Raw genomic sequence first — 17,129 nt, forward strand, 5'->3', positions numbered from 1 at the left:
CCCTGATTGTCCTTGAAAAAATTATCAACTGTCTTCACCAGTGCGCTGCGCATCTTGGGGTCTCGAAAGTACCAAGGGTTAATAGGAGCCACCCTTCCCCCTCCCTCACGGCCGACATCCAGCCTGACCCACACTGGCGAATGGTCCGATATACCACGCGCCATGTGCCTGGCCTCGGACACCAATGAGGCGTGCGCAGCCAGAGTGAGCAGGTAATCAATCCTAGAGAGGCTACCATGTGCCCCGGAGTGGAAGGTGTACTGGCTCTGTGTGGGGTGCCGGAGCCTCCAGCAGTCTATCAGGCCGAGTGTGTCTAGAAAGTCTGGAAGCCACTTCTGAGCCCCCCCTGTGTCTCTGGGCGGGTATCTATCCAGCAGCCCAGAGCCAACAGCATTGAAATCACCCCCCACCACAAGCATACCCCCCGGGAGATCCAGCAGGGCCCTACCCAGATCTGTAAACGTGGAGGCCTGCAGGGCCGGCGGGACATAAACCGAAACTAAAACCAAAGTTCTTCCCTCCCACCGCCCCGCCACCGCCACAAACCTCCCCCTATCGTCAACAATGGTGGAGTCCACCTCAAATGGTAACGAGGCTCTGACTAGGATGCCCACACCCCTGGACCCAGAGGAGAATCCCGAATGAGCTATGAATTTATAACCCTTCCTATTAAGAGCATAGCACGTGTTACCTATAAGGTGCGTCTCCTGCAGTAGGGCGACATCCGGCAATGACCGTTTCAAGAATTGCAAAACAATCCCGCACTTAATGCGATCCCCCAAACCATTAACATTCCAGCTAATAACACTTAAACCCCTACCCCCCATCCCCACACGTAAAGAGGCCCACCCCACACCCGAAGAGCCACCATGGAACAGTCCTGAAAATAATCACTACGCCTTGCAGAAACGAACCCCCCAACAACAAACCCAAAATACCAACTATCCCCCCCACCCTGCACCCCTGCTGCAGCTTACAAAGCCCCCCCAACCTGCAGTGTGCCTGTCGCCCTACCAAACCCAAAATCTACAAAAAGTACCCTAAGGGAGGAAAGAGCTCCCCTCGTCCTCCCACAACCCTCCGTATTTACTGCATTCTGTTCAAGTCATTAGCTAGAGTCAAATCGAGTCAGTCCGGTTCCGAAGACATCAACCTTGTTCATCCTGGCCACTGTCCCCATCTGCGGCAGTGACCTCTCCCGTCCGTCGTCGGGGCAGAGCGTCCAGCCATTCATCGGCCATGACAGGCGACTCAAAGAAGAATATTCGGTCTTCGTACACCACACGTAGTCTGGCAGGGAAGAGCATGGCATATTTCAGTTCCCTCTCCTGAAGCCGCCTCTTCACCCCCAGGAAGCCCTGCCTCTGCCTCTGCACCTGCTGGGTGAAGTCAGGATAGAAATTCACCGACGCGTTCTGGAAGGGGACCGGGCCAGTCACCCTCGATGCTTGCAGGATAGCGTCCCGATCTCGAAAATGAAAGAGCCGGGCGACAATCGACCTCGGTGGGGCTCCCACCTTGGGCCTCCCACCCGGCACTCTATGGGCCCTCTCAACTGCGAAAAACTTCCCAAGACCCTTAGGCTGCAGATGGTTAAGCACCAAGTCCTCCACGAGCAGGTCTACAGAAGTCTCGTCCGAGGACTCCGGGACCCCGATAACGCGCACGTTGTTGCGCCTGGCCCGGCTCTCAAAGTCCTCCAGCCGACGGGCGGCGAGATCACTCTCGGTCCGCAACTTACGGACCTCGGTCTGTAGTTCCGAGACATCATCAGCAAGGCCCGTGGTCTTGAGGTCCAGGGTTTTAACTCGTTCATTTGTTTTGCCCAGATCCGCGCGGATCAGATTAACGTCCACCAAGATGGTATCCACTTTGTGCGCCAGGGCATCAAACTGTCTCCCAATCGAAGTCTGCAGCCCTTCGAGCGCGCCCATGACATCCTGCAGCGAGAGCTCCGGGGCCAAGGGTGAGGCAGTGTTCTGTGTATCCGGCGACTGGCTCGGTCCACCCGGTGACCCCTTCTGCTGGGCATAGCGGTCCATATTATTGGTTTGAGTATAGGCTCCCCGCCTGGTGGCCTTAGGCTTCAGCCGATCCACCTCTGCTTTGCCCGACATGGTTGGTTCAAGCAGGTCGGTTCAAACAGGACGGCCCTCTCTCAGCGAAAGGAATCAGGAGTGCTCAGTCCTGCGATGGGCCGCCAGAGTAGCGTGCAGAGCGTCCAAATGATAATAAAGCAGCCGAGAGCACTCCCTAGGCAGGGCAAACAAAGGGCGAGAAAGTGAAAGTGAAAGGATGGGGACCTCCGTCCGGTAGTTCACACCTCGCCCGGCCGCTGTTGTTCGATTAGAGGTCGGGCATCCTGCCAACTCTAGCCCCTGGCATCCCTCGGAGATAGGCCTCAATCCTCCGCCATGCGTAACTCCGGTTCCCGGTGGGCGATCCGACCTCGGGTAGCATCAATCGCCTCCCTGACAAGTCATCTGCACGATGCCATGCATACAGACAGGATTAGAGAGGATAGTCGACGGAGGGCACGAGGGTCTAGGGAGCTCAAAGCTCACGCGGCCATCTTGGTCAAGCGCTAGGCTCCTCCCCCACCCCTCTAACTTTAATTAAAAAAAGGTGTAGGCAGCCCAGACGGGCATCTGGAAACCCCCCATAAAATATTAATACATTAAAATGAATAATGGATGAGCAACATGAGTCGCTAATTTATTAATCACGGCTCCAGAGAAAGAGTGCCCCATAATTCCCTGTTGGGGCTTTTCACTTATATTTCTGTGATCCTGGAGGTACTCTTAGAGGCCTAGTGGCAGGGGCACCACCAGCCATTTTACAGGGTCGAGCCTGTGAGAGCTAGCGCATGAGTATTGCTTGCGAAACAAAGTTGTTAAAAAGAGCTTGGAGCCCACCCGTTGCATGGCACTCTTCTTTACAGCTTTGTAACTGGTCACTGTAGGTCTAGCATCATTTCCGTTCCTTTGTGTGACGCAGGGACCAAGCACTGATTGATTCAACCTAATCAGTGCCCGTCCGCTGCTCCTGACGTGACTGAGCTATTAGTTCTTTTGAACTTTTAGTGCCCTATCAACCTAAAGTGAGTGACTGGCAAAAACCTGCCCAGCAGGACGAACAAAATTGTAAAGATTTATTTTATATAGTTAACTTTGTTTTATTTTGCCAAATTCTCTTTTCTTACTTTGCACTCCTGCTTTCTTTTGCTTTTCCTCATTTTGCCCCACTCCAATCTGCCCAACTTCAATCCGAAACAGTCAATCTGCTCCAGCCCGCCCGCTCCAGCCCGCCCCGCTCCAGCCCACCCCGCTCCAGTTTGGGAGAGTATGGCTTGGGTCTCCTCCAAGACCATGGGCACTTGCGCAACAAAGTCCCAGCTCATATGGGAATATCAGCATAAAGGTTTTCACTGACCACAGTGCAACGCTGATGAAAAGGTCCATTCTCTTTCCAAAGGTATTCAGCCTTTAGGATTCCCTATTCAGTGGGCTGGTAGGGAACACACCAGAGTTAATCCTAGAATTGGAGGCTTGGACGACCAAGCTCTCTGGGGTGGGGTGTTAGGTATGGAAACTGGGGTCCCCAGGAGTGGGGCGATGGCTGTGGGCAATTGTCCTATGCACAGGACCCCATGTGCAGGCCTTGGACCAGGCCCCGAGCAAGACGTCACTAAGGGTTTTATTAAATGGGAGAAAGGGTTCTGAGGGGGCAACCCCCGGCTGAAGCAATTCTGTCAAGATGTTGGTTTTGACTGCCACTGAGGGTAGCCAAGATCCAACATCTTAACCGCCCTTTGCACCACCATAGCAAAAGAGGTGCCCTCCTGCATAGCCAGGTAGGAGGAGAGGCCAAACCAGTGCCAGGAGATGGGTTTAGCCCAATGGCCTCCACAAGTTCCTAATACCAGTTCTCCTTCTCATCTAAGGCCTACTGGTAACCGTAAGCGGCCCTCAGACCCCTCCCAATCCTCTCCATTTCCAGGTCTATGAAGAGTAAAAGGCACTGGCACTACGCCCGAAAGAATGGTCTCAGTTGGTGCTGGAACTGGCATTGAGAGATGATCAACCAGCTCCATGTTGGGAATGAAAATGGCGCAGTCGTGAGGCATCAATGGCGCCGGGGGAGTCGGCACTAGAGCGGGTGCCAAGGAAGGTCTCGCCGGCAGCTGAGCTCAGGATCCAGAAAAAGATCCATGGGGCCTGACTGGTGCTGAGAGTGAGTCTGCCAGCGGGGATCCATTGGGGGCACCTTCTGAACCTGTGGAGGCCAACAGCGCTCCCGAGGGGCCGGGCCGCCCAAATATGAGTAGCATGGCCTCATACAATTCTTTGAGCTGGGTGGGGGGAGGGGGCTACTGCTCCTGGAAAATCTGGGAAGCATGGAGCAGACCAAGACTCAGGCACCGCTGAAGCACAAGGCCTGGGGTGCCAATGCTCCTGAACCGCGTCGGAAGACTTCGATGGGTGCGGTGAAGTCGGAGACCTCTTCGACGACTTGAATTTTTTGCATTTGTGGGACTTACCCAACAACTTGATGTGTGACGACAATCGCCGGGTGCAGCTCCACAAACGATCCTGGGACCTTCTGCGTAACTGGGATCTTGAGCGTTGAGGGTCATCTGACGTGAGTTGGCGAAGAGCTTGAGGGATTGCTCCCTAATGGCCTTCGGATGCATAGTGCAGCAGTCCTCACAGGTCTTGGAGTTGTGGTCACGTTCCAAGTACCACAAACACAACGAGAGGGGTTCTGTCACAAGCATTTGTCTGTCACAACCACCACATGGCTTGAAACCAGTCAGTTTCTTGGGTGACATCCTCACACCAGGAGACAAGTCTTCAAAAAATAATTTTTTTAAAAAGTCTGCAAAAAAGCCAGTCAAAAAATCACTGAGGGTAGCTCGGACCGGATCAGTGCTATGTGGTGCAGGAAGGAAAGAACTGATGTCAGCTCGCCAGGGTGGCGGCTATATAGGGATCACGCACGTCACTTCCAGCGCAAACGAAACTGATGCAGAGCCAAATGACGCCACCACCGAGCGCACCGGGGCAATGCTCAAAAAATCTTACCGATTCAGTCTGATGCATAGGGATTATTTCTAAGGTAAGAAATCTGTGGCTAGAAGTCTCTAAGATAGAAAAGACACTACACTGTCGACCTCAAATAAGTCGGGCAATGTAATCTATTCCCTCCGGAGGCTTCTACTCCATCGGGCTTACAGTTGATGGAGACAATGGGGGCACAGTCGATGGAAAGCTTAAGGTCCGCCCATTTCTAAATGAGGCAGGAGGACCGGGTGTTTGGCAGGCAGAGTACTCCATCATATTTGCAATAGAGTGTTGCGCTCCAAATCAGTGGCGGCTCCTCCGCTAAGGCAGAGGAGCGTTGTCCCACAGTTTTTTTTCAGCAGTATAAGAAAAAAAGAAAATGACAACTCATTTATTATTATTTTATTTTTGCCTTTTTGGTGCATGTCAGCTTTGCGATATGGGGAAGGGCTTGGCGAGCAGCCAAGGAGTGGTTTGCCCTCAATCCCAAGTGTGCAGTGACTGTTTGGCCGGCCCTCTCCGCCACCCAAGCCAGTCATGTGCACTTTCCCTCTTCTCCACCCAGGCTGCATTACAGCCTGGGTGGAGAACATGCAAAGGCCCCCATGCACTATCTAAGCGCCAAGCCACGGCACTCACAACGCTGCACTGCAGCGTTGTGACTGGCTCAGCGGAGCCTGGGTGCTTCCAGGCTGCTTCCTGTTCCTGCCAGCGTGAGAAGAGACGCGACCAGGAGGAGCGGTAAGGAGGACACGGCAAACAGGCACGTTAAATATCTTTTATTAATTAACCTCACCCATCCCCTGACACCCCCCTCCCCCGCCGCCCCTCCAACCCAGATCGGTGCCGCTGCTCCAAATACTAAATCAGACTCTAACATTATGCATGGTACATTTTGTTTACACATACTAATTATATTTTCTACTTGCGGAATGGAAGTGAGAATTTAATAAAATCTGTGTCAGGTATACAACATTTCCATAAACAAAATGAGAATGTAGAAATACCAGATTTTGCCAACCTACTATCAGATACATCTTCTGCATAAATTACTGTTAAATGTGCTGCAAAAAGCATAAGTGATACCAATAAATTAATCCAAACACTTACGTCAGTGAATTTGAAATTAACATCCAAGCATTGGTGCTGTTCCAAGAACCGACCTTCACAAGGACCAGTCACAATCAGCATGTAAAAGAAATTCTGAAACTGGAGAGCATGGGAGTAGCCAGAAAATGTAAATACCCTACACTTTAAACCAAACCTCTGATGGCACCAAGCAAGCAAAACAAGAGAGCTTTACCCTCCCTACAAGAGCTTCCTTGTCTTTTCCATCCAAGCCTACATCCACTGTTCCTATTACCCTTTCATCCACCTGCTGATATCCACTATTACACCTTTACATTCTGTCATCATTCATGCTTTAACATTCAATTTTTCACCATTCCATTTGTCATTCCATCAGTTCACACATCTATCTTCTGTGCATGCATCCATCATTTGATCACCCATTCAGCAATAAAGCCTTTCATCCATCAACGGATTCTTTGAATTATTTATTCATCTGTCCTCAGAGTTCCATTTACTCTGCCATCCTTTCCCAACACATCCATCCTTTCAGATTTCCCTAATTTACTCTTCCATCCATTTATCCACTCAGATTTACTATGCTATTCTTTCACCTACACATCCTCTCACCTGCTCATCCTCCCGTTTTAGCTCACTCATCCACCCATTCTTTCACACACTCATTTACCAACCCTTCCTCCCACTAATCTAACCATCCTTTTCCCCACCCACCCTTTCACCCACTATCCATCCTTTCACTCAGCCATCCGTGCATCCATTCATCCTTTCACCCACCCATGCTTTCATGCTCTTATCCATCCTTTCACCCAACCATCCATCCATCCCATTCATCCTCATTCACCCATCCTTTTACCCACACATCAATCCATCCTTTCACCCATCTACCCGTCCTTTCACCCATCCATCCATCCATCCTTTTACTCGCCCATCCACTCATCCATTCTGTCACCCATCTATCCTTTCACCCACCCATCCCGTCAACACACTAATCCTTTCATCCACATATCCGTTCACCCCTTATCCATCATTTCGCCAATCCATAAATCCTTTATTCACCCATCCTTTCACTTACCCATCCCTTCACCCACCCATCCATTCATCCTTTAACCAACCCACCCTTTCAACCCACCCATCCACCCATCCTTTCACCTGTCCATCATTTCAACCACCGATCCATCCATTCATGCAAACACCCTTTTCCCGCACATGCTTTTACCCACCAATTCTTTCACCCACTGATCCACACTTTATTTAACCCACCCCCCCTTTCATCCACTGATAAATCCACTCATCCGTGCATCCCACTATCCCCTTTCCATCAACACCTTTCTCTTCCTTTTAGCGTTAATTATGACCTACTTTTACCTGCCAAGTTGCAAATAAAAATGTGCATATAATACGCCACCCTTGATGTAGCTGCGAAAGCGGGGGTTTCATGAACCCTCTGCTGGACAGCAGCTGAAAATAGGATTTCCATAGAAACTAAAATAAAGCTATGGGCTTATTCAGGCCACGACACGCTTTACATGATGTGTGAAATGGAGCAAAAGGCTGGACAAAAATGCATGAAGTTGAAGAAACAAATAGCTGACGGTAGTGTACTGGACAACTGTAGATTTAAGACAAGTGTATTAATATGTTCTAAATAAACTCCTTTCTTTCTTCAAAGGTTAGGTGGAAATCTTTGCAAATCATACGGACACAAATCTAGATTTGGAACTATGGTTAGGCATCTTATAGTAAGTGAAGCAATATAACGCTGCGTAATAAGATATAATGCTTTTTAGTTTACCTTGCGAATCTGGTGGGCTTATCTGAGAAGATTCATTTTTGTCTCGATGCCGTTGTTTTTCATCTTCCCATATAGCTTGCAAACCAGGGTTTCTTCCTATGTGAGCTGTAGAGAATCACCAGTAAAGGTGTAAAATCAACATTTCTCTTCCACAATAACAGTCAATAGCATAGTTCAGTTATAGAACATGAGCAGATTTTTTTTGGGGGAAGCAAACAAAATGAGAAGATTGAAAGTAAAAAAAAGGCACAGTCTAAAGATGGTGGACATATGTTTGCAAAGAAAGTGCAAACAAAAATTTGCACAGAAGCACACACTCACTCACAGTGCAGGAGAGAGAATGGCTGAAGTGAGCCGAGCCATTACGCCATACTGTATGCTGTGTGTGGTAAGCTAAACAAAATGTAATTTACAGTTGAACAAACCAACAAACGAGGAGGGCTGCTGCAAACCCCCTCTATGTATGTATTTCATGTATTCATTTTTTTAAATCTCGGAAAACAGCGAGAACGTTAAAGTCATCTTCGGGCCGGACGTAAAAAGTTTTTTTGGGTGTTTTTTAATCTAATTATTTTCCATACTAAAACATTTCATTGGATGCTAAACCCATTTTTAAAACTGCAACAGGCGCGAGAGAGAGAGCGAGAGAAAAAAAAGATTTATCTTCCCCAGTTTCTGCTTTTTGCCCAGTGTGGTATGTGGTTACTGACCACAGAAATTAGAGTACAGTAATGTGTAGTTTATGATGTTTAAAAAATTAAATATCAACCACAGAATTTAGAAAAAAACTCTAGCATAACCAAATTGTGGCACAACTTGAATAGAATTAGCACTACAGCTCAGTTAATTATACATACTCAAATGTTTTAGTGGTACTTCTTGCACACCACAAAACACCTCTACAATCTTAAAACGCAGCCGGCTGTTTTGTGTAGGAGAGCGAAAAGAATTTTACGTTGAGTATAATGATGTGCTGTGTGTGATTTTATGAGATTTAGTGAAAAGGATACTGGCAGATGCTGTCTCAGCAAAGAGATAAGGACATACTAGGCACTAACCATCTTGAGAAGACAATTCTCGATGGTGGACAGTCTCAGCCACTACCAGGGACCATCTGAAGGGCTGCTATGCTTTAAATACTGCACCAGTGACACTTACTGACAGTCCAGGAGTGACTAGACCTGGATTCTGACTTAATTTCTCTCGAAAGCAGGTAAGATTCACACGGGCATGATGCACACATGCCACACCACCTACAACTTTGAATATGAATGATACTGCCTAAGCCCTTCAGTATACCTTTCAAAAATATCCAGCGAGTTACAATAAATGGTTGTTTCTTGTTGTCATGTAGTTGCTTTTGGATGGGCAAACATAATGATAAATAATTAAAAGATGCCATTTTTTTGCATCGTGTCTTTGCTGAGGACTGGACTTTCCGGTCTGTTATCATACTGTCAGCAAGAAAAAGAAGACCAGTCAATAGAGCTGTAGTGTGGTGTCTCTTTCTTTTTAATCTTTCGTCCCCAAGAGTCCCCAGCTGGTCTGCAGGGGCGTGGAAGAAAGCTTGGAAGCTGAGTAATAGACAAAAAGAGGAGGATCATGGCTTCTGCCATTATCACAAACTTTGAGCATGCAGCATGCTTTGTTTTTCTTGCAGTCTTGAGGGACCTCATGATCTGCCGATGCCAGGGAGCCGGAATGCATAGCAAGAAATGGGGGTGAATTATATTTTCAGGGTTGGGGGAGGGGTGGGTGACTGGGGGTGACACAAAGACCAGAAAATGAAGATCTGAAGACACTCATCAATGGAAGGCACCTTATGGATCAAGCTGCACAGGTGTGCACAGTAGTGAGACATAGTATTCATTAAATTATTAACTGTAGATCTGCTTCATGCGGTGGAGGTAACTAGATTAATGGTTAGGATTAAGGCTGGTGTAGGTCATAGCGAGGGTGACAGGTTCATGTGGTGTGACAAAGAGGACTATCAAGATTTTATGCCACTCGCTGATGGACAGCATTTCACCAGCCACCTGCCTGTTTTCCACGAGTAAGGTCTTGCAGGTAAGAGGGGGCTGACAGATGGCATAGTAATCACCAAAGGATTGATTGCAAACCAGCTGCTTCAAGTGGTGGATGAAATGGAATAATGGCTAGGGAAAGAGACTTGTGCTGTCCATAGGGCTTCACAGGCATTGGTAGGTATTGGTGAACCCTACATAGGAATTTGAGAACCCCAACAAAACCTAACCACTGTGCATAAGAAGCTGTCAGAGCCCCACAACCCTACCAATACACTGTTGCCCATGGCATGAGACACCATGTTTCCAGTATCCCTCATGACATACTAGGAATATGCACCCCACCTTGGCAGACAGGTAGGTGTCTGTGCTCCTAGTCCTGCAGGGGTTAACATACCATGACTAAGTATCCCCCCTCCTGGCATCTCAGCAGAGATTAGCATACCAACGCCCTGCAGGTACCTCAACAGTTTGAAATGTTGGAATGCTACATTATGGATCATATCCCATTCCAAGATGGTTTCCTGAATTAAATGTGGTGGCCTTGTGGGGCACTGCAGATGAAATGAGTGGCCCATTTCATTTCATTTCATTAAGATCCATCTTAGGAGCTGTAGCATGATCTAAAAAAGATAATAAACAGAGAAGAAGGAAAGAAATGAGTGTGCGAGTTAAAGGGAAAAAAACTGAAAAACGAAAAGGATTTGCCTGGCAGCCCTGGACCTCGCACTGATTCGTATTTGTTATTAAGCACAATTGCACATGATCAGACAAATGTCATCACTCACAGGGAATGGGAACCAATGGCTATGGTGGGTAAAACCATTGCCCCGTGCTATTCAAGAAGAAAACAGTGTAAACAAAACTCATAGACAAATGGCAAAATCGATACGAGGGAAAGATTTCACTGAAAAAAAAGGTTAAAGAAACGTTATAGATTAATTTCATCTCAATCTTAGTAGACTTATCAGTGAAGAAAACAGCGAATGTTTCGCAGTTCAGGAGTGTCCCTTGACCCTGAGAGGAGAGGTTAGGATCTAGTTGAGTTGTGAAGAAGGTGGCATTCGAGCATCTGATGCATTTATTGTAAGAGCTTCGCAAGGATCTCAAGTGACAAAGATGTTCAAGGGAGGGATGCGATCGCCATTTCCTTTCTGCAAGTCTAAGATTTCTTTTTTCAGCATTAAGACTATCATTGAACCACGGTTTGGAGCATTTAGAGGACACTCGTTTAAGCTGAAGTGGTGCTACTGAGTCAAGAACATTAAGCATTGCGTGGTTGTAGTGGGCCGTCAGGTCATGGACATCCGACATGTTCAGAGGGGGTGGCAAGATGCTATCACAGAGCAACGTCAAGTCTTGTGAGTTGATGTTCCTTAAACATCTTTTCAACTGTTTTGGGTTCTTAGGTTGGGATCTGCTTGCTCTTAACGATTCAAGGACGAGGAAGGTGATGCAGTAGTGGTCCGTCCAGTCACATGGAAGGATCGACTCTAGGAGGAGAGAATTGGGCTTACCAATGACCAGATCTAGTGTGGCTCCTTTGTTATGCGTATGGGTGTCACATAATTGGGTAAGGGTTAAGTCAAGTAGGAAGGATTTGAGGCTGTTGAAAATCACATCGTTCATATCATTCCAATGGAGGTTGAAGTCTCCCAGGAAGATCTGAGTGCCCTGGAAATCCGCGTTAGATGCAATAATATCCATGATCTGTTCTGTGAAGGGAAGGTTGTCACGAGGGGGGTGGTATAACGTATGCAGTTTGCACGTGTGATTGTTGCCCCAGTGACTTCAATGCATAGATATTCACAAGACAGCAAGAGGTCGGCATGAATGACTTTCACAGTTAGATTACTAGGATGTAGGCATGCAATGCCTCCCCCCTTGACCTCTAGTTCTATCCAACCTAATGACATCAAAGGTAGAAGGTATTAAAAGGTCCAGGATAGGGGCGGCTGAGCCATTTAGCCAAGTTTCCGTCAGCAATAAAAGGTCAAGATCTTGGACAAGGATGAGATCGGCAATGTCCGACGCGTGTTTAACAGCCGATCTGCAGTTTAGGAGCACAAATTTGAGGCCAACGGGGGTGTCCGTTGATGGAGGAAGCGTGGGGTTGACTATCGTGAGGTTGTTCATGTTTAAAGTTCTAGTATTTAGCTTAGGTTCCCTGAAGGGATCAGTGGGGATTGATTCAATTAGATGCGCGTTAGGTGGGGTGGAAGGAAGTGGCAGATCATAGGAAAGAAGGAAAGATTGAATATCACTCTCAGACAGGGAGGATCCACATCTGGGAGGGCGAGAGGGGTCATTCGGGTGCGGCGCGGAGGCCCAACTATGGGGTGTGTGGGTGGAGTGGGATGTGTTTCGCTTAGGATATGGGAGGGAAAGGTGTCTGGTACAACCGCAGTAAGGGCGCAAAAGTAGATGGAGATTGGTCATGAGGGAGCGGCTTAATCTGGAATCAACTGATAGAACCTCAGTGATGTGTGATAGGCTACGAATATCAGCCTTAAGCTGCTGAAGGCAGAGTGCAATCTCGTTAAGTCTGTCTTCCAATGAGGTGTGTGATTGGGGAGGTGAGGCTAGGACCCTGGGACCCTGTGGCTGAGCATAGTTAGTGGGGGAAGGGACAGGAGGGGCCGGTGGTGAGTGAATGAGCCCCGGGGCAAGGGATTCTGGAAAATGGAACTGCGTGCTTAGAGGGATGTGTGGGCTAGGGGAGGAGGGGATGGAGAGCAGGTGACCCTTGCCAGCATGTGTGGCCCGGTCAGGATTGCAGGTAGAGCTGGGAGACAGGATCATGGGGAGAATCCGGGCAGCGTTGTGAGCAATGGAACTAAGGGAGTTAGGGGAGTTAGAGCCAGCAAACCATGTGGGGGGGGAGCAAGTAGACTCTCATGATGGCTCATTAACCTCATTCCAGTCTGTCTTGGTGATAAACTAACCATGAGCCATCAGAACAACAGGGTGGTGGCCACTTGTTTTGGCATCCTGAAATGGCTAAAGAAAATTCTTATCTGCCTCCCACCTCAGCCCATAGAACTGTAGTCTAGCCTCTGGTTATCTCTAGGCTTGACTATGGTAACATACTTTACCTGGATGTTGCAAAAGCTCTACTCAAATACCTTCAGATAGTACAAAGTGCTGCTGCCCGACTCCTGCTCCGTTCCCCCAAATTCACTTCTACTGCCAGTATGCTTCTTGACCTGCATTGGCTGCCTACTGAACTTCATGTTCAAGGCCTAATGCTACATGCATAAATGTCTATCCAAAACTGGACAGCAATATCTTAGATCCATAGTGTCTAGTTACTTACCCACAGGTTTGTTGCGTTCAAGCCATCTTGAGCCGACATTGATCCCTATAGTCAGAAAATCTCGCCAAAGAGGATGAGACTTTACTTTTCTGGGCCCTAAGCACTGGAACGCTTTGCCAATAACACAGCACGCTCTCTACCTTTTGCAAACTGCTTATAACTTGACTGGTCCAACTCATTTAAATTGCCCAATCTCGTCTCTTCCTGGGCAGTTTCTGGTAGGATCTATGCTTCGAGATGAGCCCAACACTGGAAAACCTTTCTTAGGAAGTCATGCACTTTATAAAATAAGTATAATAATAATACATGGTACTAGTTATCTGTTTTTTATGAAGTTTTTATAGTACATGTTTATTTTATTCTATTTAACTTGAAAAAGCTCTTTTCTTCATAGTGCAACAAACAATGAACATTGATTATAATTACAGTGTTTAGGCTGTACTTACACTTTCTTGAATAAATTGTTAATGAAACATTAGACACTGCTGAGGGTCAAAGGATTTAGGTGATTCTGTGGCTGAGGTATTTTTTGCATAATTATGGATATACTGCATTTGCCACATAATTTGCACATTTCATCAATATGTTGCATCTATCTGACATGGCTGAAATTAATACTGACCGAACGTACTGCATAATTTGCATTTTGAGCAGCATCATTTAGATAACCTTGCTACATAATTTGGTCCTCCATGATGCATAATTCTAGTAACACTTACAATTTGAAAGCTCTGCAGAGTGGTTGGAGGGTGGTCATTATGATGAAATCTGTAAGCATGTAATCCCTTCACAGTATGGGTTCTTATACCACTGTATTTTCTACAATAAAAGAACCACACAAAAAAAACATATACATATATATATATTATCTACTGGCGGACGCCAGTAGATAGTTATAGTTAGGACCTATTTTCCATAGGAAATCCGCAACATTCTATTCCCAATAAGTCTGGCGCCGGTTGATGAATCCTCGCAAAATTTTCCAAACATTTGACCAGCTCCGCTCCGCTCCTACCCTGAAAGTTTCGTGGTGATTCGTCAAGTGGGGGCCGAGAAAAAAGGGGGGTCCCAAAACGCGATTTCCCCATGCAATTTCCCATAGGATCTGTTGTCGCAGCTACAGCCCAAACCGCTGAACGGAATGACACCAAATTTGGCAAACAGGTAGTCCTCAGTTCAGACTCGTGCCTTTTGCTTAAATGATGTAATCCGTTCAGTAGTTCCTGAGAAAATTAGAGTTAAAAGCACATATATATGTATGGCCGGGGAGGATCCGCAGACCCTACCCGCACTGTGAGCGCACCCTCCCCGAACCAAGCGCGCACCCTCCCGATCGTGCGCTGAATGCTAATTGGCTGCCGGGGTGTCTGTCTACATTCGAAACCAGGAACTGTTGGCGGCCATTTTCTGCCTCGGTAGAGGCGAGGCTGAAGAAGCAAGGGGAATAAGTGTGTAAAACATATAAAGGGGGCAGAGTGGAAATACTCTGACCCTCTAGAGGTGCTTAGGGGGTCCCAGAAAGACCCCCTGGGGCCCCCCCTTTTTTTTTACGGCGAATACGCGCACGGTGCGCGCATCCTATCGCGTTGGGTGCACGGGTTCTCTCGCGTTGGGTACGCGGATCCAAGGGAAAAAAATTTGAAAAAAAAAACAAGATATCATTGGTTGTATGACTACTTTCCACACTGAAAGACACACCTTCCTGCACAAAAACAATGAGAAAATGCATTTTTCTCCTACAATGTATGCTGAACATTTCAGCATGCATTGAAGATATAAAAATGTGGAGAAATTAAAACAATTCTCCTTGTTGTGCTTTCCTATACCAATTTTAGAATGGTGCAGCATTCACACACATATCGAGATTTATGATTTCTGCTAAATCTAGACATGTGTCTTGTTCTTTGAGTATTAAGTGCAATCATGCACAACAACACTTATAGAAAACCCTTTCAACACAAAGTGGTGCATATGATGAGGTTGTATTTACATGGAATATAAAAAGTGCACAGAGTGCCTTTTCCTCTCTTTGTAAATATGAAAGAGTATCTTGCACAATAACTATGTTACAAAAAGTGACATACTTCCGTTTTAAAAATTCCTTGCGAATGATAGAAGGTAAGCACAGAGTTTTGTCTGCAAAGATGTTCAAAGAAGAATGATTGAAATAATTGAGGTCCTTCAATAGCTAAAATGGGAAATATTATGAACCCCTCAAATCTCTTTTTTTGCAGGTCACATGATATCTGATTATGGTCAGATTTCCAAACTACATAGGTATAAACAGAGTGTTTTTAGAAACACGTAAACGTCGTGTTACGTACATCGAACGTGTCGCGTATAGGCTGGGAGTCGCGTACCGGTCGCATTGCAATCGCGCACTAAACACGTACCTGTCGCATACCATGCGCGGATGCTATCACGTAGGGATCGGGAGCGGTGCGCTTAGGGTGCGTGGATCCAAAAACATGGATAAAAAATATTTATAAAATAAAGTTTTGAACATATAGTTAAAAAAATATTTTGAAAAATATAAAAAAATATGTTTGAAAAACCCATTAAAATCAAATATTATTTTTAATTTTTAAAATAATTAATTGAAAAAATAATTTTAAAAAATGGTGATAAAAAAGTATTTAAAAAAAAAGAAAATTAATGAAATTGACACTGAATTTGAAAAATATAGAAATCCAATCAAAATCATTAAACATGATATCTTCAGAGATAAGTTAAAGAAAAAACATAGGTTTCATGCACGTTATAGTTAGGAATTGGCATTTAAAAAACCTTTGAAATTCACTGAAAAAAACATACGTTTCAGGGGCGTTATAGTTAGCAGGACATTTCCCTCGTACAAAACCCTAGAAATTCCCCCGTTATAGTTAGTTCAGCTAACTATAACTCGCGCCCCCGCAATGCACTGCTGATGATGTCACATATTACATAACTCATGACATGGTCAGTGACATCACTGATGACATCTCAAACGACATCACTGATGACATCACTGATGACGTCACTGATGACGTCATCCATGTGATAAATTAATGCATCTTCTCACACCCTAATATAACCTTTGATACACCGACTCAAAATTTCAGACGGCCATTTTGAAAACCATAGATACTCCAATACCAATAACTACATACCCACTCATTGACTCTTAGGTCTACATACATCTCCACTCACTCACCTGTACAGTAACTCATACTTACAGTCACTCCGTACAGGACTATCATATGCATTTATACACCTATATAGACACTCACACACCACCAATCATCCATTGAGGTACTGACACACCTAGTCAGTCATGCAAATAAATAATCACAGTCCAATTTACTCACCGATACAGTTAAACACACTCAAGTTCACTTACTCATAAAAATACGAACAAATTCTGACGCTCTTATACAATTACTGATACAAGCACACACTCATCCATACAGCCACTCCCGCAATATCACACTCTCACATATAGATAGTTATATACTCTTACACACATACACTGCGTTTCACATATGTAGTTACTGACACATGTACAACTGAGATATACATTCAATCACTAACACACCCTTACATACAGTCAACCAACCATACAGTCCACCACAGTTGCACTCTTAAAACCATGCACCCATAGCATCTCCCACTCACACATCTAAGCACAGAGTCACACATTCCCTACCCACACAAACACTCAGGCACCCATAATGATACTCAGACAACCAATCAATAACCCATATAGACACTCATATTGCTATTCACAAAACCATGCAGCCACTTATACACCAACACACAGACACATACAGACATTCACACAGTTTAGTCACTAGTCTACAGTAAGA

General features: G+C 46.0%; 1 protein-coding gene across 2 annotated transcripts in view; it reads right to left on the minus strand.

The window, feature by feature from the left end:
• Positions 1-17,129, minus strand: part of REV3L (REV3 like, DNA directed polymerase zeta catalytic subunit) — a 1,079,635-nt gene that overhangs the window by 603,231 nt on the left and 459,275 nt on the right. For both annotated transcript variants that reach the window (XM_085612140.1, XM_085612139.1), the window contains exon 7: positions 7,945-8,049. In XM_085612140.1, coding sequence (XP_085468266.1) covers positions 7,945-8,049 — 105 coding nt within the window. The remainder of the gene's footprint in view (positions 1-7,944; positions 8,050-17,129) is intronic.

The sequence above is a fragment of the Triturus cristatus genome, chromosome 6 (genome assembly GCF_964204655.1).
Source record: "Triturus cristatus chromosome 6, aTriCri1.1, whole genome shotgun sequence".
NCBI lineage: Eukaryota > Metazoa > Chordata > Amphibia > Caudata > Salamandridae > Triturus > Triturus cristatus.